Here is an 18099-nt window from a genome sequence, read left to right as displayed (position 1 = left end):
AATGTTCATTTTCACCATAATGTTACAAGACCTAGGCACCTGGGGTGTGTGCTTTGAGTCTTCTTCCCATGCCCGGGTCTAGCAAGATCTCTGACAGAACATTTCTCCCAGGGTTCCTTGCTCTGTTATCTGCTGGCTGTGCCGGGTGGAGGGATATGTCTGTAGTGTCTCAGACCCAAGTCACTGAGTGCAGTCTCAGGAGATGGGAGGCAGCGGTGTGGGATCTCTGCAACTTGTCTACAGTAAACATTTAAGCTTCCACTGATTACTGAATACCAATATTATGAGTCCTGACCATTATACTGTATACTCTGTTGTACATTACATACTCCTGACCCCTGCACTATATACTCCATGTTGTACATTACATACTCCTGACCCCTGCACTATATACTCTATGTTGTACATTACATACTCCTGACCCCTGCACTATATACACTATGTTGTACATTCCATAGTCCTGTTTTCTGCTCTCCCCCCTCCCCCACTGCTATATATACACACAATATGGATTGTGTTTTGTTCCTCCCATTTCCTCCCAGCTGGAAATTTTATATCGGATGATGTGATTGGAGCACAGACTTTTACATGGTGATAATAATGTGAAAACATCCTCCAACTTTGGACCCTTAAACAGAAAGTGATAATGAGGGAGGAGTCAATACCCCAATGATGGTGGTCTTCAGGATCAGTCCAGTCTTCATCTTGGTTGTTCTCCCCCCATCCTCACTCTCTGACCTCTGGTGGGGCTCAGCCCCGCTTTTCTTCATGACTAAATCATGGAGTAAATAAGGAAGTGCAGTACTTCTTGTGTTGGGAAGATGGTGATGAGTGATAGAGGGGGTGGGGACCCTCGTCCTATAATCCCCTCATCACTGTCCCTCCTATAAAAGACAGTTCTGGTTGTTTCCTCACTCTCTGACTAAGGTCCATGAATAAAGAAATGACCTGGTAGGAGATCAGAGGAGCCATTTCCTAGTTCCCTTGAGGGTGGAATTGTAAGCTCCTCAGAGACCAAGCTGCCTGATGTGGGCGGAGTCCTGGTTTGGGGGAACCAATCAGCTCCTGTCTAGTAATCCTCTTTGTCTTTGTACTTTAGTCCATGGCCGGGAGATGAGGAAAACCTCTGAGGATTGTCTCACTTTGTCTCCAGACTGGAAAGTAGAAGATGAGGACATCACAGAGTCTAGTCCAGGAGAAAACCCGGCTCCCTCCAATGTCCATCCGGCACCACCCAGTGTAGATGGACCATCAGATTCCTCGTATCCTGAGGAACCCCAGACTGTGCGGGAGCGGGCCAGCCTTCCAACAGAGAAGAGGTTCTCCTGTACTGAGTGCGGGAATGGTTTCCAATCTAAATCTGGTCTTAATGTGCATATAAGATCTCACACAGGGGAGAAGCCATATCTCTGTCCTGAGTGTGGGAAATGTTTTTCAAGGAAGTTTGATCTTTACGCACATCAAAGATCTCACACGGGGGAAAAGCCATATTCCTGTCCTGAGTGTGGGAAATGTTTATCAAGGAAGTTCGATCTTTACACACATCAAAGATCTCACACGGGGGAAAAGCCATATTCTTGTCCTGAGTGTGGGAAATGTTTTTCAAGGAAGTCCGATCTTTACACACATCAAAGATCTCACACGGGGGAGAAACCGTATTCCTGTCCTGAGTGTGGGAAATGTTTTTCAGATACGTCCAATCTTCATAGACATCAGAGCTCTCACATGGGGGAAAAGCCATATTCCTGTCCTGAGTGCGGGAAATGCTTCTTACGGAAGTCGCATCTTTGTAAACATCAGAGATCTCACACAGGGGAAAAGCCATATTCCTGTCCTGAGTGTGGGAAATGTTTTTCAGCTAAGACAAGTCTTAACACACATCAGAGATCTCACACGGGAGAGAAGCCGTATTCTTGTCCTGAATGCAGGAAATGTTTTTCGCAGAATTACCATCTTTCCAGACATCAGAGATCTCACACGCAGGAGAAGCCCTTTTCCTGTCCTGAGTGAGGGAAATGTCCCCTAAGACATGGATGAAGTGTGGGACCGGGTTGACCATTGATGGCAGGAGAAGAATAAAAATGGAGTCCTGACCTAGAGCACTGGGTTGACTTTTCATTGGGGTGCAGCCTATATACTAGAGATGGTCTGCACATAAATGGAAGGGGGTCTGCTGTGCTGGGGGAGGGGTTTATGGGAAGGCTGGAGGAGTATATAAACTAGGATGGAGGGGGAGGGAGAATTTGATTATAACGGGGTAGACAGATCAGACCGGGGTCAGTACTTGTTGGGGGTGGAATGTGGAAAGATGGGGGGAGGGCTATGGTAGATGATAAGAAGGTTTCCATGTTACAAACAACCAGTGGAATTGATACCATTTGTATGAAAATAAAAAATACACAAAATCCATGTGAACAAGGTGTCAGTGAATGAACAAGGTGTCGGTGAATGAAAGTGTTTGTTCCCCAATGCCAGAAGTGTGCCCAGCACAATAGGTGAGTTGGAAGGTTTGGTGCATGAAGAGAACTAGGATTGAATTGGTATTGCTGAATCTTGGCTTCATTCCTCACATGACTGGGCCATTCATATTCCTGGCTAGGTTCTCTTTCGGAGAGACGGGGGAAATAGGAAAGGGGGTGGAGTCTGTCTCTATGTGAGTAGTGATCTCAGAGCGAGTGTGAAAGAGGACCTAGTTGATGGAGAGTGTGATGAGGCTGAAGTATTATGGGTGGAAGTGCACATGGGGGGCGGTACTACAAAGGTCATCATTGGAGTTTGTTATAGGCCTCCCAGTGTTAATGAGGAGGTGGAGACTCAGCTCCTTGTACACATGGAAAGGGCTGGGACAGTGATAATAATGGGGGATGGTAACTGCCTAGAAATTGACTAGTAATGGTTCTACAGGAACAGTTAAAGGGCAATAATGTATAAACCTAGTAAAGGACAATTTTATGATCCAGTTCATTGAGGCCCCAACTAGGAATGATGCTCTGCTGGACCTGGTCATCTCCAACCATGCAGAGCTTATTACGAATGTCCATATAAAAGAACATCTGGGTAGCAGTGACCATAACATGATTTCATTTATTGTTAGCTGTAAACAGCGAGCACATATGGAAAAAATAAAAACGCTCAATTTCAAGAGAGCTAATTTTCCAAGGCTGAGATCTGCTCTCTAAGACTTAGACTGGGAGGGAATATTGGCATCGATGAACACAACACAGAAATGGGAGTTCTTCAAAAAGATTGTATGTGACCACACTGCAAAATATATTCCCATGGGCAACAAGTATAAAAGGCTACAAATCCAACCTATGTGGCTTACGGCCAAAGATACAAAAGCGATAGATAATAAGAAAAGAGCTTTTATTAAATATAAAAATGAAGGAACGCGATCATCGTTTACACATTACAAAGAATAGAACAGAAGATGCAAAAAGGAAATAAAGGAGCAAAAACTGAAAACAAACGACAGAAAGATATCAGGACGACCCCAAAACATTCCTCCAATATATGAATAGTAGAAAGGTCCGGTCCCAGCATGTAGGCCCTTTACAGAACCATCTAGAGGGGGTGACTGGGGACAAAGAGAAGGACAATGTATGAAATCCCTTCTTCAGCTCTGTGTATACAAAGGAGCATGGGGGGGCTCTTGTCCATAATGGGCGTGGTACTGACACCCCCCAGATGATCCACATTGATTCACAATTGATATGATCCAGAAATATTTAGACAGAATAAAGGTGAATAAAGCCCCTGGACCGGATGGCAGACACCCACGGGGCCTTAAAGAATTCAGCTCTGTCATTTCACAGCCATTGTTTCTCATTTTTAGGGCCTATTTAATGACTGGCATAGTACGTGGTATATTTGGACAGAGGGGTGGCGGTGGACGTGGTATACTTGGACAGAGGGGTGGCGGTGGACGTGGTATACTTGGACAGAGGGGTGGCAGTGGACATGGTATACTTGGACAGAGGGGTGGCGGTGGATGTGGTATACTTGGACAGAGGAGTGGAGGTGGTATACTTGGACAGAGGGGTGTCGGTGGACGTGGTATACTTGGACAGAGGGGTGTCGGTGGACGTGGTATACTTGGACAGAGGGGTGGCGGTGGACGTGGTATACTTGGACAGAGGGGTGGCGTTGGACGTGGTATACTTGGACAGAGGGGTAGAGGTGGACGTGGTATACTTGAACAGAGGGGTGGTGGTGGACGTGGTATACTTGGACAGAGGGGTGGAGGTGGACGTGGTATACTTGGACAGAGGGGTGGCGGTGGACGTGGTGTACTTGGACAGAGGGGTGGCGGTGGACGTGGTATACTTGGACAGAGGGGTGGCTGTGGACATGGTATACTTGGACAGAGGGGTGGCGGTGGACGTGGTATACTTGGACAGAGGGGTGGCGGTGAACGTGGTATACTTGGACAGAGGGGTGGCGGTGGACGAGGTATACTTGGACAGAGGGGTGGCGGTGGACGTGGTATACTTGGACAGAGGGGTGGCAGTGGACGTGGTATACTTGGACAGAGGGGTGGTGGAGGATGTGGTATACTTGGACAGAGGGGTGGCGGTGGACGTGGTATACTTGGACACAGTTCCCCACACACGGCTAATGTGTAAGGTAAAGTCTATGGGCTGGAAAAATGGATAGAAAACTGGCTAAAAGATCGTATTCAGAGAGTAGTGGTTAATGATTCATACTCTGAATGGTCTAGGGGTGTCAGTGGGGTACCCCAGGGTTCAGTGTTATTAGTGGGGTACCCCAAGGTCAGTGTTATTAGTGGGGTACCCCAAGGTTCAGTGTTATTAGTGGGGTACCCCAAAGTTCAGTGTTAGTGGTGTACTCCAAGGTTCAGGGTTATTAGTGGTGTACCCCTAGGTTCAGTGTTTAGTGGGGTACCCCAAGGTTCAGTGTTATAAGTGGTGTACCCCAAGGTTCAGTGTTATTAGTGGGGTACCCCAGGGTTCACTGTTATTAGTGGTGTACCCCAAGGTTGAGTGTTATTAGTGGAGTACCCCAAGGTTCAGTGTTATTAGTGGGGTACCCCAAGGTTCAGTGTTATTAGTGGGGTTCCCCAGGGTTCAGTGTTATTAGTGGGGTACCCCAAGGTTCAGTGTTATTAGTGGGGTACCCCAAGGTTCAGTATTATTAGTGGGGTACCCCAAGGCTCAGTGTTATTAGTGGGGTACCCCAGGGTTCAGTATTATTAGTGGGGTACCCCAGGGTTCAGTGTTATTAGTGGGGTACCTCAAGGTTCAGTGTTATTAGTGGTGTACCCCAAGGTTCAGTGTTATTAGTGGGGTACCCCAAGGTTCAGTGTTATTAGTGGGGTACCCCAAGGTTCAGTGTTATTAGTGGGGTACCCCAAGGTTCAGTGTTATTAGTGGTGTACCCCAAGGTTCAGTGTTATTAGTGGGGTACCCCAAGGTTCAGTGTTATTAGAGGGGTACCCCAGGGATCAGTGTTGGGCCCCTTACTTATTAATATATATATAAACAATATGGGGTGTGAGATTATAAATCCCATTCCAGTCTTTGCAGATGACACCAAGCTGTGCCGGGGAATAACGTCCTTACAGGATGTCTCCAACTTACAAGCCGACCTCAATGCTCTGTGTAATGAGATGTTGTAACATGAGTCCTCTACATATAGTGGGGACCCCCATTGTTGGACACCATTTTTGGATGTTCTTATCAGTAATCCATCTCTAATACTGAATTGAGATTTGGATGTCACTAATAATTTTTTGTCTTCTTTTTGGGCGTAGTCTTCCTCCAATATACGGGTGTTACAGGGTCTTCTATGTGTTTATTATTATTATACAGGATTTATGGCACCAACAGTCTGCTCAGCGCTGTACAATATAAGGGGGGCGGTACAATTACAATACATTTCAGTACAGAAGGAATAGGAGGGCCCGGCTCGTGGAGTTTACAATCTGAAGGAAGAGGGAGGGGATACAAAAGGTGATAGCTGGGGGGGATGATCTGGTGGAGGTGATTCAAGTACAGTTCTTAGGTGGGGGTGGGGTAGGTTTCCCTGAATAAGTGAGGTTTCAAAGATCGCCTAAAGGCAGACAGGGTGGGGGGCTCACTGGACATGCTGTGGTAGGGTGTTCCAGAGCATGGGAGAGACTCTGGAGAAGTCCTGGAGGCGAGCGTGGCAGGAGGTGATGGGGGAGCTAGAGAGGAAGATATCTTGGGAGGAGCAGAGCAGGCGATATGGACAATATCTGCAGATGAGGTTGGTGATGTAGCTAGGGGCAGTGTTGTGGATGGCTTTGTATGCTGTGGTTAGTATTTTGAATTTTATATGTTGGGTTAGTGGAAGTCAGTGAAGGGATTGGCAGAGAGGGGCAGCAGTCGCTGATCGGTTGGTAAAGTGTATGAGTCTAGTATGAGTCAAGTTTTGAAGGGCCCAGACTGTGGCTAGTAATGATTTCTCACAGTCATTGGATGTGATGTGTACAGGTGACAGGGAATTACTGGCATAGGCAATGATTTGTTCAGATTGTCTTGTATTTGATCCAGTACAGCATTGATACTGAGGTTTGTGAATCCAGTTCCCAGATAGAAGGGTTTTCCTCCTTCTGGATAAGCCAGGCACGGGACTTGGGTGAGTTTCCTTGTCAGCTCATTCATGGCTCGCTCCTGAGCCCCCCCCATGTCCATGGTATATTCTTCTTTAGTAATGTCAATAAAGGTTTCCTGATTTCTGCCTAGTCATCAATAAACGTAGGTGAGTAATTCATCACACCCACAAATGATCTCACGTCACTGATGTTGGGAGGTGTTTTACACTTCATCACGGCCTCCACTTTCTTCTTTTGTGGATTTAGACCTTCAGAGGTCACTTCATGTCCAAGGAAGGTGACTTTGGTACGGCACCATTGGGCTTTCTGTAATGACATTGGAACACCTGCCTCTCTCAGCTGATTTAGCCCGTCTCATGTTTTGGATATGCTTTTCAACAGAAGTACTTTTCAGTAAAATATCATCCACATATGTTACATTTCCTCTCTCTGCAGCATCAGGCATGGCCTTATGTAAGAACCAGCAAATTCATGGCCTGAGTTTATGTAACCTAAAGACATACGGGTCCAGGTATATTGTTCTTTATCCAAGGTGAAGGCCAGTCTGCATTGGTCTCCAGGACTTATCCTGACTGTCCAATAACCTTGGGCACAATCCAGCGCAGTAAAGATCTTGGCTCCCTGCATCTGTACCAAGCATTGGTCAATATATGGGAGGGGTCAGCCGGACATATATACACATTTGTTGAGCTGTGTGAAGTCGGCACACAGACTCCATTGACCATTTGGTTTACGGATCCCTAAGACAGGATTATTATAAGAACTGTGCACCGGTCTTATCATACCTCTCTGTAAGGTTCCTTATGATTTCTGACAACGAATCGTAACACGCTAGAGGAAGTCCATATTGCTTGATATAGACGGGAGGTGCATCAGGATCAGTCTGGATCCCGGCTATGTGAATGTCTGTAACACCAGTCATAAGAATCTTTACAAACATATCCTGGAATCCCATAAGGACTTCATTTAGCCGTTGGCGCTCTGGGTCATTAGATCATCCATCAGTGAAGGATATTTACATTTTCATCGTCTTCCTCAAGCCTGTCAGTGAGGTCATGATATTCCTTTGTTCATTAAGAGGAGGATTAAATATAAGAGAGGATTCCTCCACCTTACAAGTACCTATCTCAGAATGGAAAGCAGACATTGAGCGAATGGTGAACAATCCTTCAGGAGAAGAATGAAATGTTTGCTCAGATATCTGTTCCTCAGTAAGGAATTGTTCAGGAATAAGGCCAATACTTGTATTATGAACCCCAAAGGTGCAAGAATAGGAATCTAAAGCCAAACCAATTATAGTGTTTTTGGGCAAAGAGATTTCATTTGGGGCTCCATTATTAATAATTATTTGGGTTTTCAATGGCTGGATATTCACCATTTGTGTAGGATTTACCAAAATTCCCGATTGTTGCATCTTATTTGAGAGACATATAAATGCATCCGGATTCTTTTTGTCCTTTTTGTACCTGTATAGGTACATCATGTGGTACTAATATGTTTCCTGCATATGGCACTATCTGGGATGATTTAAGGGCTTCATGTTCATCTATACATTTACATAGATCCCCTTTAATCTGGTCCACAATGTGGAATTCACCAGATCCGAGTGTATGGCAAAGCAATGCACTACATCGTTGCCAATGTAAATCTGATACCGGGGCTCAGTGATTACCAGGAATAAATGATTGGCCGTTTTACCCCCAACTGAAATGGATAACATGCGTTTGGCAATAATATTATGACTTTTGGAGTCATTATCCAGATCATGGATCCAGTTATCCTGAGGGTTGGGATACCTGACTACTTTAGGATTAGACATTTGTTTTAGTAGATCTCTACTAATGTAACTATTTCCCGGTGTAAAGCCAGTTTAGCCTTTTTAGTACTTCCCAGGTCATTGACTTTGAAGGGAAAGAACACATCCTCATTCACCTTTCCAATCCTTGCTAGGAATTGTGTATGATTACTGAACCCAGTAGAGTCAGTATCTTCTCTATGGAGGTGAATAGAACGTCCCCTTCCAGGCAGACATCTCTGACTCTTTCAGGGGACACACATATGGTGTTCTCCTCCTGTCCACATAAGGTGGAGGTAGGTGTGTCCTGTAAGAAGGAAACATCTGGAATTTGGCTGTTCCTGAAATGGACCTCAATAGAGTCCGGTCTTTCCTCCATCACGTGGCAGTTACACGGATTGTGATAGGATTGGGAGTGCTCATAATTAATTGGCACATTGACCTGTGACCATATAACCTCACTGATAAAATCAATGACAGGGTTTCATCTCTGAAGGAGATCTATAGCAATAATTAGGGGTCATAGGGCAAACCAACTAGCAGTGTGGGATGGCAGATTCTTTTATTTCCCACTATGAAATGTAGCCAAGCCGTACCTGATACCTTCATGGCTGTACCGGATACACTCACAGGTTTTGCTGGGAAACTTTTCACCTTTATATTTCCCTGAAGAGAAGTCTTGGATTTGTTGGAAATCTTTCTGAGTTCTAATAGTTGCTTGGCTCCCCGTGTCTAATAAAGCCATGATCTTTGGTAAATGATGATGTCATTCCACTTCAATGGAATACCTTTTGTCAATGTCCTGTAATGGGCAGAGGTACCTTGGGTGAGAAGTGAAGGTGTCTTTATGCTTTGTCTCATCCGCTGACCCCCCCTTCTTCTTCACATGGAAGCTCCTTGGACGGCTTGTCACGTTTTCATTGTGGAGGATTCTGTGGGCTGTAATACAGAAACACAAACATTCTGCCCCCCCTTACCTTTTGGCATAGGACAGGTTCAATCCTTCTCAGACATACAGACACTTGGCTTCATTTGTGCTCTCTTGTTTATCGGGACATTACAGGCATTATCATTGTTTGATGCTTTAACCTGTTCATTCCTGCTTCCTACTGAGGACGATTTTCTGCAGGATTGGGATTCCCGAAAAAAGGATTCTTAGTGTTAGCAGTGAAGAAATTGGTTATTTCCCCCATTTGTTCTGCTAATACACTGAACTGACCTGCATCTGCTCCAGGCTTCGTATAGATTACTTCTACTTTTCCAATGAACTTTTGGGTTTGGAGTTTTGGAATTGGATGTCTGGGATCTGATAGAACTTTCTGTTTCAGAACCAGATTGGACCTTTTTCTGGTTGGACCTGTAATTCTGGTAATAACCTCCCTGATTTCTCCTGTCGCTTAGTAAATTGATGCTTTTTGTCTGAGTTGTCAGTGACGGGGACCTTCTTGAAATCCAGATTGGGTTTAGACTTCTTCTGACTGAGAGGTCTGGAGCTTCAACAACTTCAGCATAACTCCTTTTTGGGGATTCAAACTTTCTGGGATCCTTTTTAATCTGAGTCTCAGCTATGTTTTCTGTGGGCTTTGTAAATCTCCTGCCCTGAGACTCTTCCCCATGCTGTAATCCAGCGTAGAGGGCGGTCCTCTCTGTCAGCAGCCAATCCAGAGTTTTTCTGGGATTGTAATCTCGGGCCAAAATCATTTCTTTTTTATTTGGGAAAGCATCATAAAACAATTGGACACATTCAGGGCTGTCATAATCAGGATCTTTTCCAGCCAGGCTGTAGGCATTCTTGAGAACTGACAAAACCTCTCGGGGACTTTGAATTGGCCGACATTTTAAAGTCAAAATGTCTCTTTTATCAGCAGTAGCTGAGCGGTAGGGACCAAATTCTGCTTTTATTTCTGATACCACTTCAGACCATCTTATTACACCCGTGTCTCTGAGGCAAGTCAAGAAATTCCTGCGCTTTGGCTGAGACACCCATGGGACAAATTCAGTTTTCTGTTTGTCAGAATTCAAACTTCGGGTCATCATCGCCTCCTCGTAGGTTTCTGTGTGATCAATTATAGAAGGAGATCCTTTCTTAGTAAAGAGGCCCACAGTTTCTGTTAGGAATGGTATCACTTTGGTGGTATCATACACAGGCCTCTGGGATTTTCTCTCACTTTTGGGGTGTTTATTAAGTGGGATGGGTCTTAATTTAGGAAGATTGTGTTCCCTACTGGAAGGCATTTCATCCTCATCTGGGGGGTCACTGTAGTTACTCTCAGATTCTGAATCCTCTGATTTTAATGGGATTACAATTTTAGGCCTCATAGAATGGTCTGGGTGTGAGCTGCTAAAGGGTTCAATGACATTTGTAGTCTGCCAAGTAGAAGGTTTAGCCCTTGTACTGCTGGCTTTTAGCTCCTGTGTCTCCGGTACCAATTGCTGATATGCGCGGTTTTGGACATCTACCTCATGCTGGAGATGGGTATTCGCAATGCTCAGCTTTTCACATTCTCATTTCTAAAGTTGATTTTATCCCTTTACAGTCAGACAAATCCTCAGAGATCTGATCTAGATTCTTAACCACCTCCCATCCAGCCGTTGTATATAAACAGCCAGATGGTGGCAGTGTCATGTTTCACATGACTGTCATATGCCTTTAAGTGTTTTCTATATTTTTTCTCTGATCCTTCCTTTCCTTTGGTTTAGTTAATGTGGTATAGATAGCCCTCCCCCTTTCCCAGGATTGCATTGCAGCTCTAGCCTCATGTCATGGAGCAGGAAACATTATGATCTTTTGACCTATCGAATGTTCATTGTTGTAAGATTCTCTCAGTTTATGGAATAAACTTCACAAGATCTGCAAGATGTCATTGATTGAGTCACTGACTGTGGTATCCAACTGAGGTTGAAGTTATAGCTATCTCATCACAATTGTAAGTTACAGAGATCACACTATCAATGCTTAGATTGGAGAGACAGAACAGGCAGTGCAGGGGCAGGTGGCTGTTTATAAACAGCCTCCCCGCCCCCTGCTTGTGTGCGCTCCCTGGGAGTGCGCAGCAATGCGATCCGGTGCCCGCTGTGTCCTCCAGACACAGTGGAACACCGATCGTCGTACGGGACCTCTGTGTGAGGTCCCAATCATGTGATCACTGATTGGCCAATCAGTGATCACATGCAGAGTACTAAGCAAGATGTCACTTCTGACATCATTGCTTACTATGTGTGAAATCTGTGAATGATCACAGAGGTCACATAGTACAGGGCTATTCACAACAGCCTTGTACCATGTGACAACCTGTGACCAATCACAGCTTACACAGTATTTATCAATGGCTGCAAGAATGCAGCCAGAGTGAATGAGAAATTATTGCTTTTACAGCCTTTATGGGTGTAAAATAATCAGTGTAAAAAAAAAAACTTCTTCACCCCCCACAAGTAGTACAGTGTCACCATGGTGACATTGTACTGCTAGGGTGACAGTAGGTAAAAAAACATAAAAAATAATCTAAAAAACATTTTTTTAAAAATTATAATTTTTGGTTATACACTAATTTGGGCTTTTTCTACTAAAAAGATAACGGAATACATTTTGGCCAAGATTTATGGTAAAATATTATTTATTTGCAAAATTGTATAAGAAAAAAACTTTTTTCAAAATTTTGGGACTTTTTAATTTATATAGCAAAAAAAATAAAAATCCCAGCAGTGAATAAATACCACCAAAATAAAGCTTTATCTGTCTCAAAAAAAAAAAGCTAAAAAATTCATATGTTGCATGACCGCGCAATTGTCATTCAAAGTGTGATAGCGCTGAAAGCTGAAAACTGGCCTGGACACGAAGGAAAGTGTCCGGACTTGAAGTGGTTAAAGAAGTGATCAATTCTTTATTTTGCAAATAATTTTCTTAAAATTGAACATTTTATCTGACAATTGTTCCATCTCAGCAGAAATGTTTGTAGATTGAGTTTCTATCTCATGGAGTTTTCTCTGTAAGTGTTTAACGTTCTCAGCCTCTGGCCTGATATCCAATTTTGCTTTATTTAATTGTTCTGTTAATTCAAAAATGACATCAAGAAATTTTGACCGAGATTTATGCAGCCGTGTTTCTTTTTCTTTCTTTGTTTTATCCTCAGCTATTATATACAGATAGCCAGCAACACGTGAATCATCAGAGCAGATATCATTTGTATACCCTGGAATCCTACTCCACATTTCAGTCACCCAATCATTCATATCCTGCTTAATGTCCAACTTATCTTTCACAAAAGACATCCCCTGAAATGTCACCAATTCTCTGACATCTCTGACTCAGAATAGCTTCAGATTCGGCACCAGAATGGCTGCATCTACTAGGAACACTTCTCACATCACACATTTTCTGTATTTGTAACTGACAACAGCGCTTTCAGAACCAAGAAAATGACAATAAAATATCTATACTTGCACCATTACATTTTTCAGTCTGTTTCAAATGTAGGCAAATCTTGGTGGGATCTCCGAAATATGTCAGAACTTTATCTGTGAGGAAATAATCCGTATACAATTCATGGAAACAGGCGGGATCTGGAATGAAGGAGATTCCCTACTAATTCTCACAAAGTAACCGACATCCCAGTTCTGTATTTGTGATAATTGGAAGACAAAATAAAACACAATAATATGCAAAAATATATATTTATTAATAATATAAATCAGTACAAAATGGGGATGAAATCTAATAGGTGATGATAAATAATAAACAATACAAGATAACAGTACAATGATCTAATCCACAATAATGGGGAGAAATACAAGCCAGCAATTACTTCCAAATATTAATGAATTACATCCAACTGTCTGGAAATGTCGTGTAAGAAATCAGTAACTCAGCAACATGTGACAACAGATATACCTATCCCCCCCGTGATCTCTCTATACCCAGATATTCAACGCTCAACGTGTACCTTGCCATGACTTGATCTGGAATCCCATACACAGGCCAATCCAATTCGCTTACAATCTGAGATGAAGATGTAATGTTACATGAAGTAGTCTACCTTGTCATATATATACTGTATACATCCGGATAAACCATTGACTAGGAGCCAGAATCAGCTTCAGGGATATGTAAAATCAATCTTCCCCAGAGGAGTGAAATGATAATAATTTATACTGCAGGTAAAATGACGTCACATCCCCTCCTGTGCTCACCAGAACCGTTATCGGACTAAACAATGTATCTGGAGATATAAGGGGAGTACAAGTTATCTGAGGAAAATGAAAGTTCTAGTTCCCAATATGGACTGTATGGTGTCAGTGATGTCAGCTTTCAGTGCGCTCACTTCAGGGGGTGTCTGTGTCCGTCTGTTGCCCCTTGTCTCCTGTCTTGTGAGGTCTCTTTGGTGATGTGGTCTCCTCTCTATCCGTCTCTTACTTTTATCCCCCACATAAACCTAGGCGGGCAAAGCTTATCTTCACCTAAAAGTGACCTCAGACTAGGTGTCATTTCTCTATATAAAGATTTCAATGACCTGAAGGGGGCAGTACAAGATTGGGAAGGATTTGGGTCTTCTGGAACATGACAAGGTCTGGTAGGAGGAGTAGAAGATTCCATTATTAGCTGAGGGCAGGATAGGCTTCCCTGAAGAGAGAGGTTTTCAGAGATCACCTAAAAGTGAGCAGAGTAGGCGATAGTCTGATAAATTGTGGTAGAGAGTTTGAAGATGGGGAAAGCTCTGGAGAAGTCCTGCAGATGAGCATGGGAGGAGAAGAAAAGGGAGCTAGAGAGCAGGAGGTCATATGCGGAGTGGAGAGTATGGTTTGGGTGATATTTAGAGACAAGATCGGTGATGTAATTTGGGGCGGAGTTATAAATGGCTTTATATGTTATTGTTAATGTTTTTAATTTTATCTGTTGGGCAATGGGAAGCCAGTGGAGGGATTGGCAGAGAGGGGTGGAGGACACTGAGTGGAGGCCAGTGGAGGTCTTGTCAGAGAGGGGTGGAGGACACTGAGTGGAGGGATTGGCAGAGAGGAGTGGAGAACACTGAGTGGAGGTCAGTGGAAGGATTGTCAGTGAGGGGTGGAGGACACTGCATGGAGGCCAGTGGAGGGATTGGCAGAGAGGGGTGGAGGACACTGATTGGAGGCCAGTGGAGGGATTGGTAGAGAGGGATGGAGAACACTGAGTGGGGGCCGGTGGAGGGATTGGCAGAGAGGGGTGGATGACACTGAGTAGAGGCTGGTGGAGGGATTGGCAGAGAGGGGTGGAGGACACTGGGTAGAGGCCAGTGGAGGGATTGGCAGAGAGGGGTGGAGGACACTGAATTGAGGCCAGTGGAGGGATTGGCAGGGAGGGGTGGAGGACACTGAATGGAGGCCAGTGGAGGGATTGGCAGAGAGGGGTGGCAGATACAGAACAGTTAGTAAGGTGGATGAGTCTGGCAGCAGCATTCATGATAGACTGAAGAGGGGATAGCCTGCGATGAGGTCAGCCAATGAGGAGGGAGTTACAATAGTCAAGGCGAGAGATAACAAGGGAGTGAATAAGTTGCTTAGTGGTTTCCCAGGTTAAGAACGGGCGTATCTTGGAGATGTTGCGGAGGTGAAGTCTACAAGATTAGGACAGCGATTGGATTTGGGGGTGAAAAGACAGTTGGGAGTCTAGGATTACACCTAGTACCCTGGCATGAGGGGAGGGACTGATGGTTGTATTATTGGTCTTGATGGAGAAGTTAGTGGAGGGGGCACAGGAGCTCAGTTTTGGAAAGATTGAGTTTGAGGAAGTGGAGTGACATCCATGCCGATATGTCACTTAGTAGGTTAGTAATGCGAGAGGAGACTGAAGGGGTGAGGTGAGGAGGAGACTGAGGGGGTGAGGTGAGGAGGAGACTGAAGGGGTGAGGTGAGGAGGAGACTGAAGGGGTGAGGTGAGGAGGAGACTGAAGGGGTGGGGTGAGGAGGAGACTGAAGGGGTGAGGTGAGGAGGAGACTGAAGGGGTGAGGTGAGGAGGAGACTGAGGGGGTGAGGTGAGGAGGAGACTGAAGGGGTGGGGTGAGGAGGAGACTGAAGGGGTGAGGTGAGGAGGAGACTGAAGGGGTGAGGTGAGGAGGAGACTGAGGGGGTGAGGTGAGGAGTAGAAAGATAGATTTGTGTGTCATCAGCATAGAGATGGTACTTAAAGCCATGGGAGTTTATCAATAAACCAGAAATCATGAAATAGAATATACAGAACAAAATGGCTTCCAGCATGTCCATGTAGAGATGATATTTTCAGGCCTTCCTGTTTCATTCTGTGAGCCCAGAACAGTTCCGACAACCTGGTGATCTACGATTGGCTCATATCCCTGTGGGGCGATAATCTGTAGGCACCTGCTGATCTATGATTGGCTCATATCCCTGTGGGGTGATAACCTGTAGGCACCTGCTGATCTACAATCGGCTCATATCCCTGTGGGGCGATAATCTGTAGGCACCTGCTGATCTATGATTGGCTTATAACCCTGTGGGGTGGTAACCTGTAGGCACCTGGTGATCTATGATTGGCTTATAACCCTGTGGGGTGGTAACCTGTAGGCACCTGCTGATCTATGATTGGCTCATACTCCTGTGTATCCTGATCAGATGATGATTACAGAACTCCCAATGTTGTTCATGTAATGGAGTGCACAGTGTGTTCCATCCAAGAAGGGCAGCAAGGTAGAAGCCGGCAATTACAGGCCAGTGAGTCTAACATCGGTGGTAGTCATGTTAATGGAATCACTCCTGAAAGGAAGGATCATTGATCATCTAAAAACACACAACTTGCTGGATCCAAAGCAGCATGGCTTTACTGGGGGCAGACCATGGCAGACTCATCTGATTGGACTTTTTGACTATATTACCAATGATTTGGACCAGGGTGGTGCTGTGGACATAGAATATCTTGATTTCAGCAAGGCATGTGATACAGTTCCACATAATGATCTAATACAGAAGTTGGACAAGCTAGGACTTAGCCCTTGGGGGGTTCAGTGGATGTGCAGTTGGCTAAAGGATAGATACCAGAGTGTGGTTGTAAATGGGGTTCACACGGAACAGAGAGCAGTCACTAGTGGTGTACCCCAAGGCTCTGTACTGGGACCTGTTCTATGTAATCTATATGTAAGTGATATAACTAAAGGGTTGTTGGGTAAGGGGATGTCTCTTTGCCGATGACACAAAGGTGTGTAATAGGGAGGATATCCCTGGAGGTGTCTGTAACATGGAACAGGATTTAGCATTGCAGGAAGATTGGTAAAAAAGTGGAAATTGCAGTTCAATATTTCAAATCTAAAATAATGCACCCAGGAAAAAAGAATCCCTTGAGAAAGTACAACATTGGAGGTACAGTGTTGTCCAGCACTTCAGAAGAAAAGGATTTTGGGTACTTATTTCAGAAGATTGCAAAATGAACAAACAGCATGGCCAGGCAGTGGGGAAAGCGAATAGAATTCTAGGATGCATCACTAGAGGGGTCACCAGTGGGAGAAAGGTATGACAGAATGCGGCATCCGACCTCAGCCCTTCTCACCAACTCGTGACCGAAGGACCAGCCGATCTGCCACTTGCGTAACAATGCCACTCTCAGTTGCTCCCTGAACAAAGATTTTCCAGCTTGTGGGACTGCAATCTATGTGCCAGCAGCCTGAGAGCGATTGTTACTGGTTAATTACGCAATTAACCCTTCACACTGCCACCACCACCTTTTTACAGAGAAGGAGGAAACTCACAAATCTTAGCAGTAACACTATGATATTAGTATAAGTGTCTGTAATACACACTGTCACCTCAGACAGGGATATTCAGAGGATTATTACATACAGGAACACTCTTCCAGGGACAGGGATATTCAGAGGATTATTATATACAGGAACACTCTTCCAGGGACAGGGATATTCAGAGGATTATCACATACAGGAGCACTCTTCCAGGGTCAGAGATTCTTTAGTTTGCATTAAAAGCTTTAGAGACAGTTCAACACTTTTCAGAAAATAGTATTTATTACTAAAAATGTCAAAATGGTGCAATAAAAATATTTACAAACAAAGATGTAACAAAGATATAAAGAGAGCAATAAAACAACAGAGAAATAAAAGAAAGGAGTTCAGAAGGCAGAATACTTGCAATATCCTTGGTTTGAGCAGAGTCCAATTGTCTGAACAAAAAGATTGCCTTGGCTCTCAAGTCTGTTAGATGTTTTCTGATTGATGTTAAATGAGAGCTGTCTTCTCCAGGCTGTCAGTCTTTTTCTACCATATTAAAGGGGTGTCTCCTGAGAACAAATGACCAATCATCCATCTTGGGGATGGGTGTTAGGCGGTAACCAAGGTTATGACCAAATCCCTTACAATTGTATACTAAGGTCAATAACCTTCAATAGGTACAGGTAGCATCCTTGCAACTGGCAGATTAATATTTAGAAATATATTCTGAAACAGGGGTGGACTGACCATTTGGAAACTCGGGCACTGCCCGAGGGCTTGGGGTGAGTAGGGGGCCCCATGAGATGCTCCTGGTACCTTTTTCATAGGCTTTTTTGAGTTTGGGCAAGGACACAGGGGCCCCATGATCCCCTATTGCTCAGGGGCCCCATGAGTTGTCAGTCTGCCCCTGTTCGGAACACAAAGATACCAAACATAGCGTACCCTTGTCACCCAGGAGGAAAGAGACTGCTTCTTCTCTCTTGTAGGCACTAACATAGTAATGTAA

The 18099-nt window shown here is 44.4% G+C and overlaps 1 protein-coding gene across 1 annotated transcript in view; it reads left to right on the top strand.

Moving 5' to 3' along the window:
* LOC149461864 (uncharacterized) overlaps positions 1-18099 on the top strand; it is a 309357-nt gene that overhangs the window by 70008 nt on the left and 221250 nt on the right. The window contains 1 exon segment of the mRNA XM_089677653.1: positions 1524-1933. Within this exon segment, the coding sequence (XP_089533779.1) occupies positions 1524-1933 (410 nt within the window).

The sequence above is a fragment of the Staurois parvus genome, unplaced genomic scaffold, assembly GCF_062004578.1.
Source record: "Staurois parvus isolate SC_StPar_1 unplaced genomic scaffold, SC_StPar_1.0 ptg000191l, whole genome shotgun sequence".
NCBI lineage: Eukaryota > Metazoa > Chordata > Amphibia > Anura > Ranidae > Staurois > Staurois parvus.
This window is presented reverse-complemented; position numbering and strand designations above follow the sequence as displayed.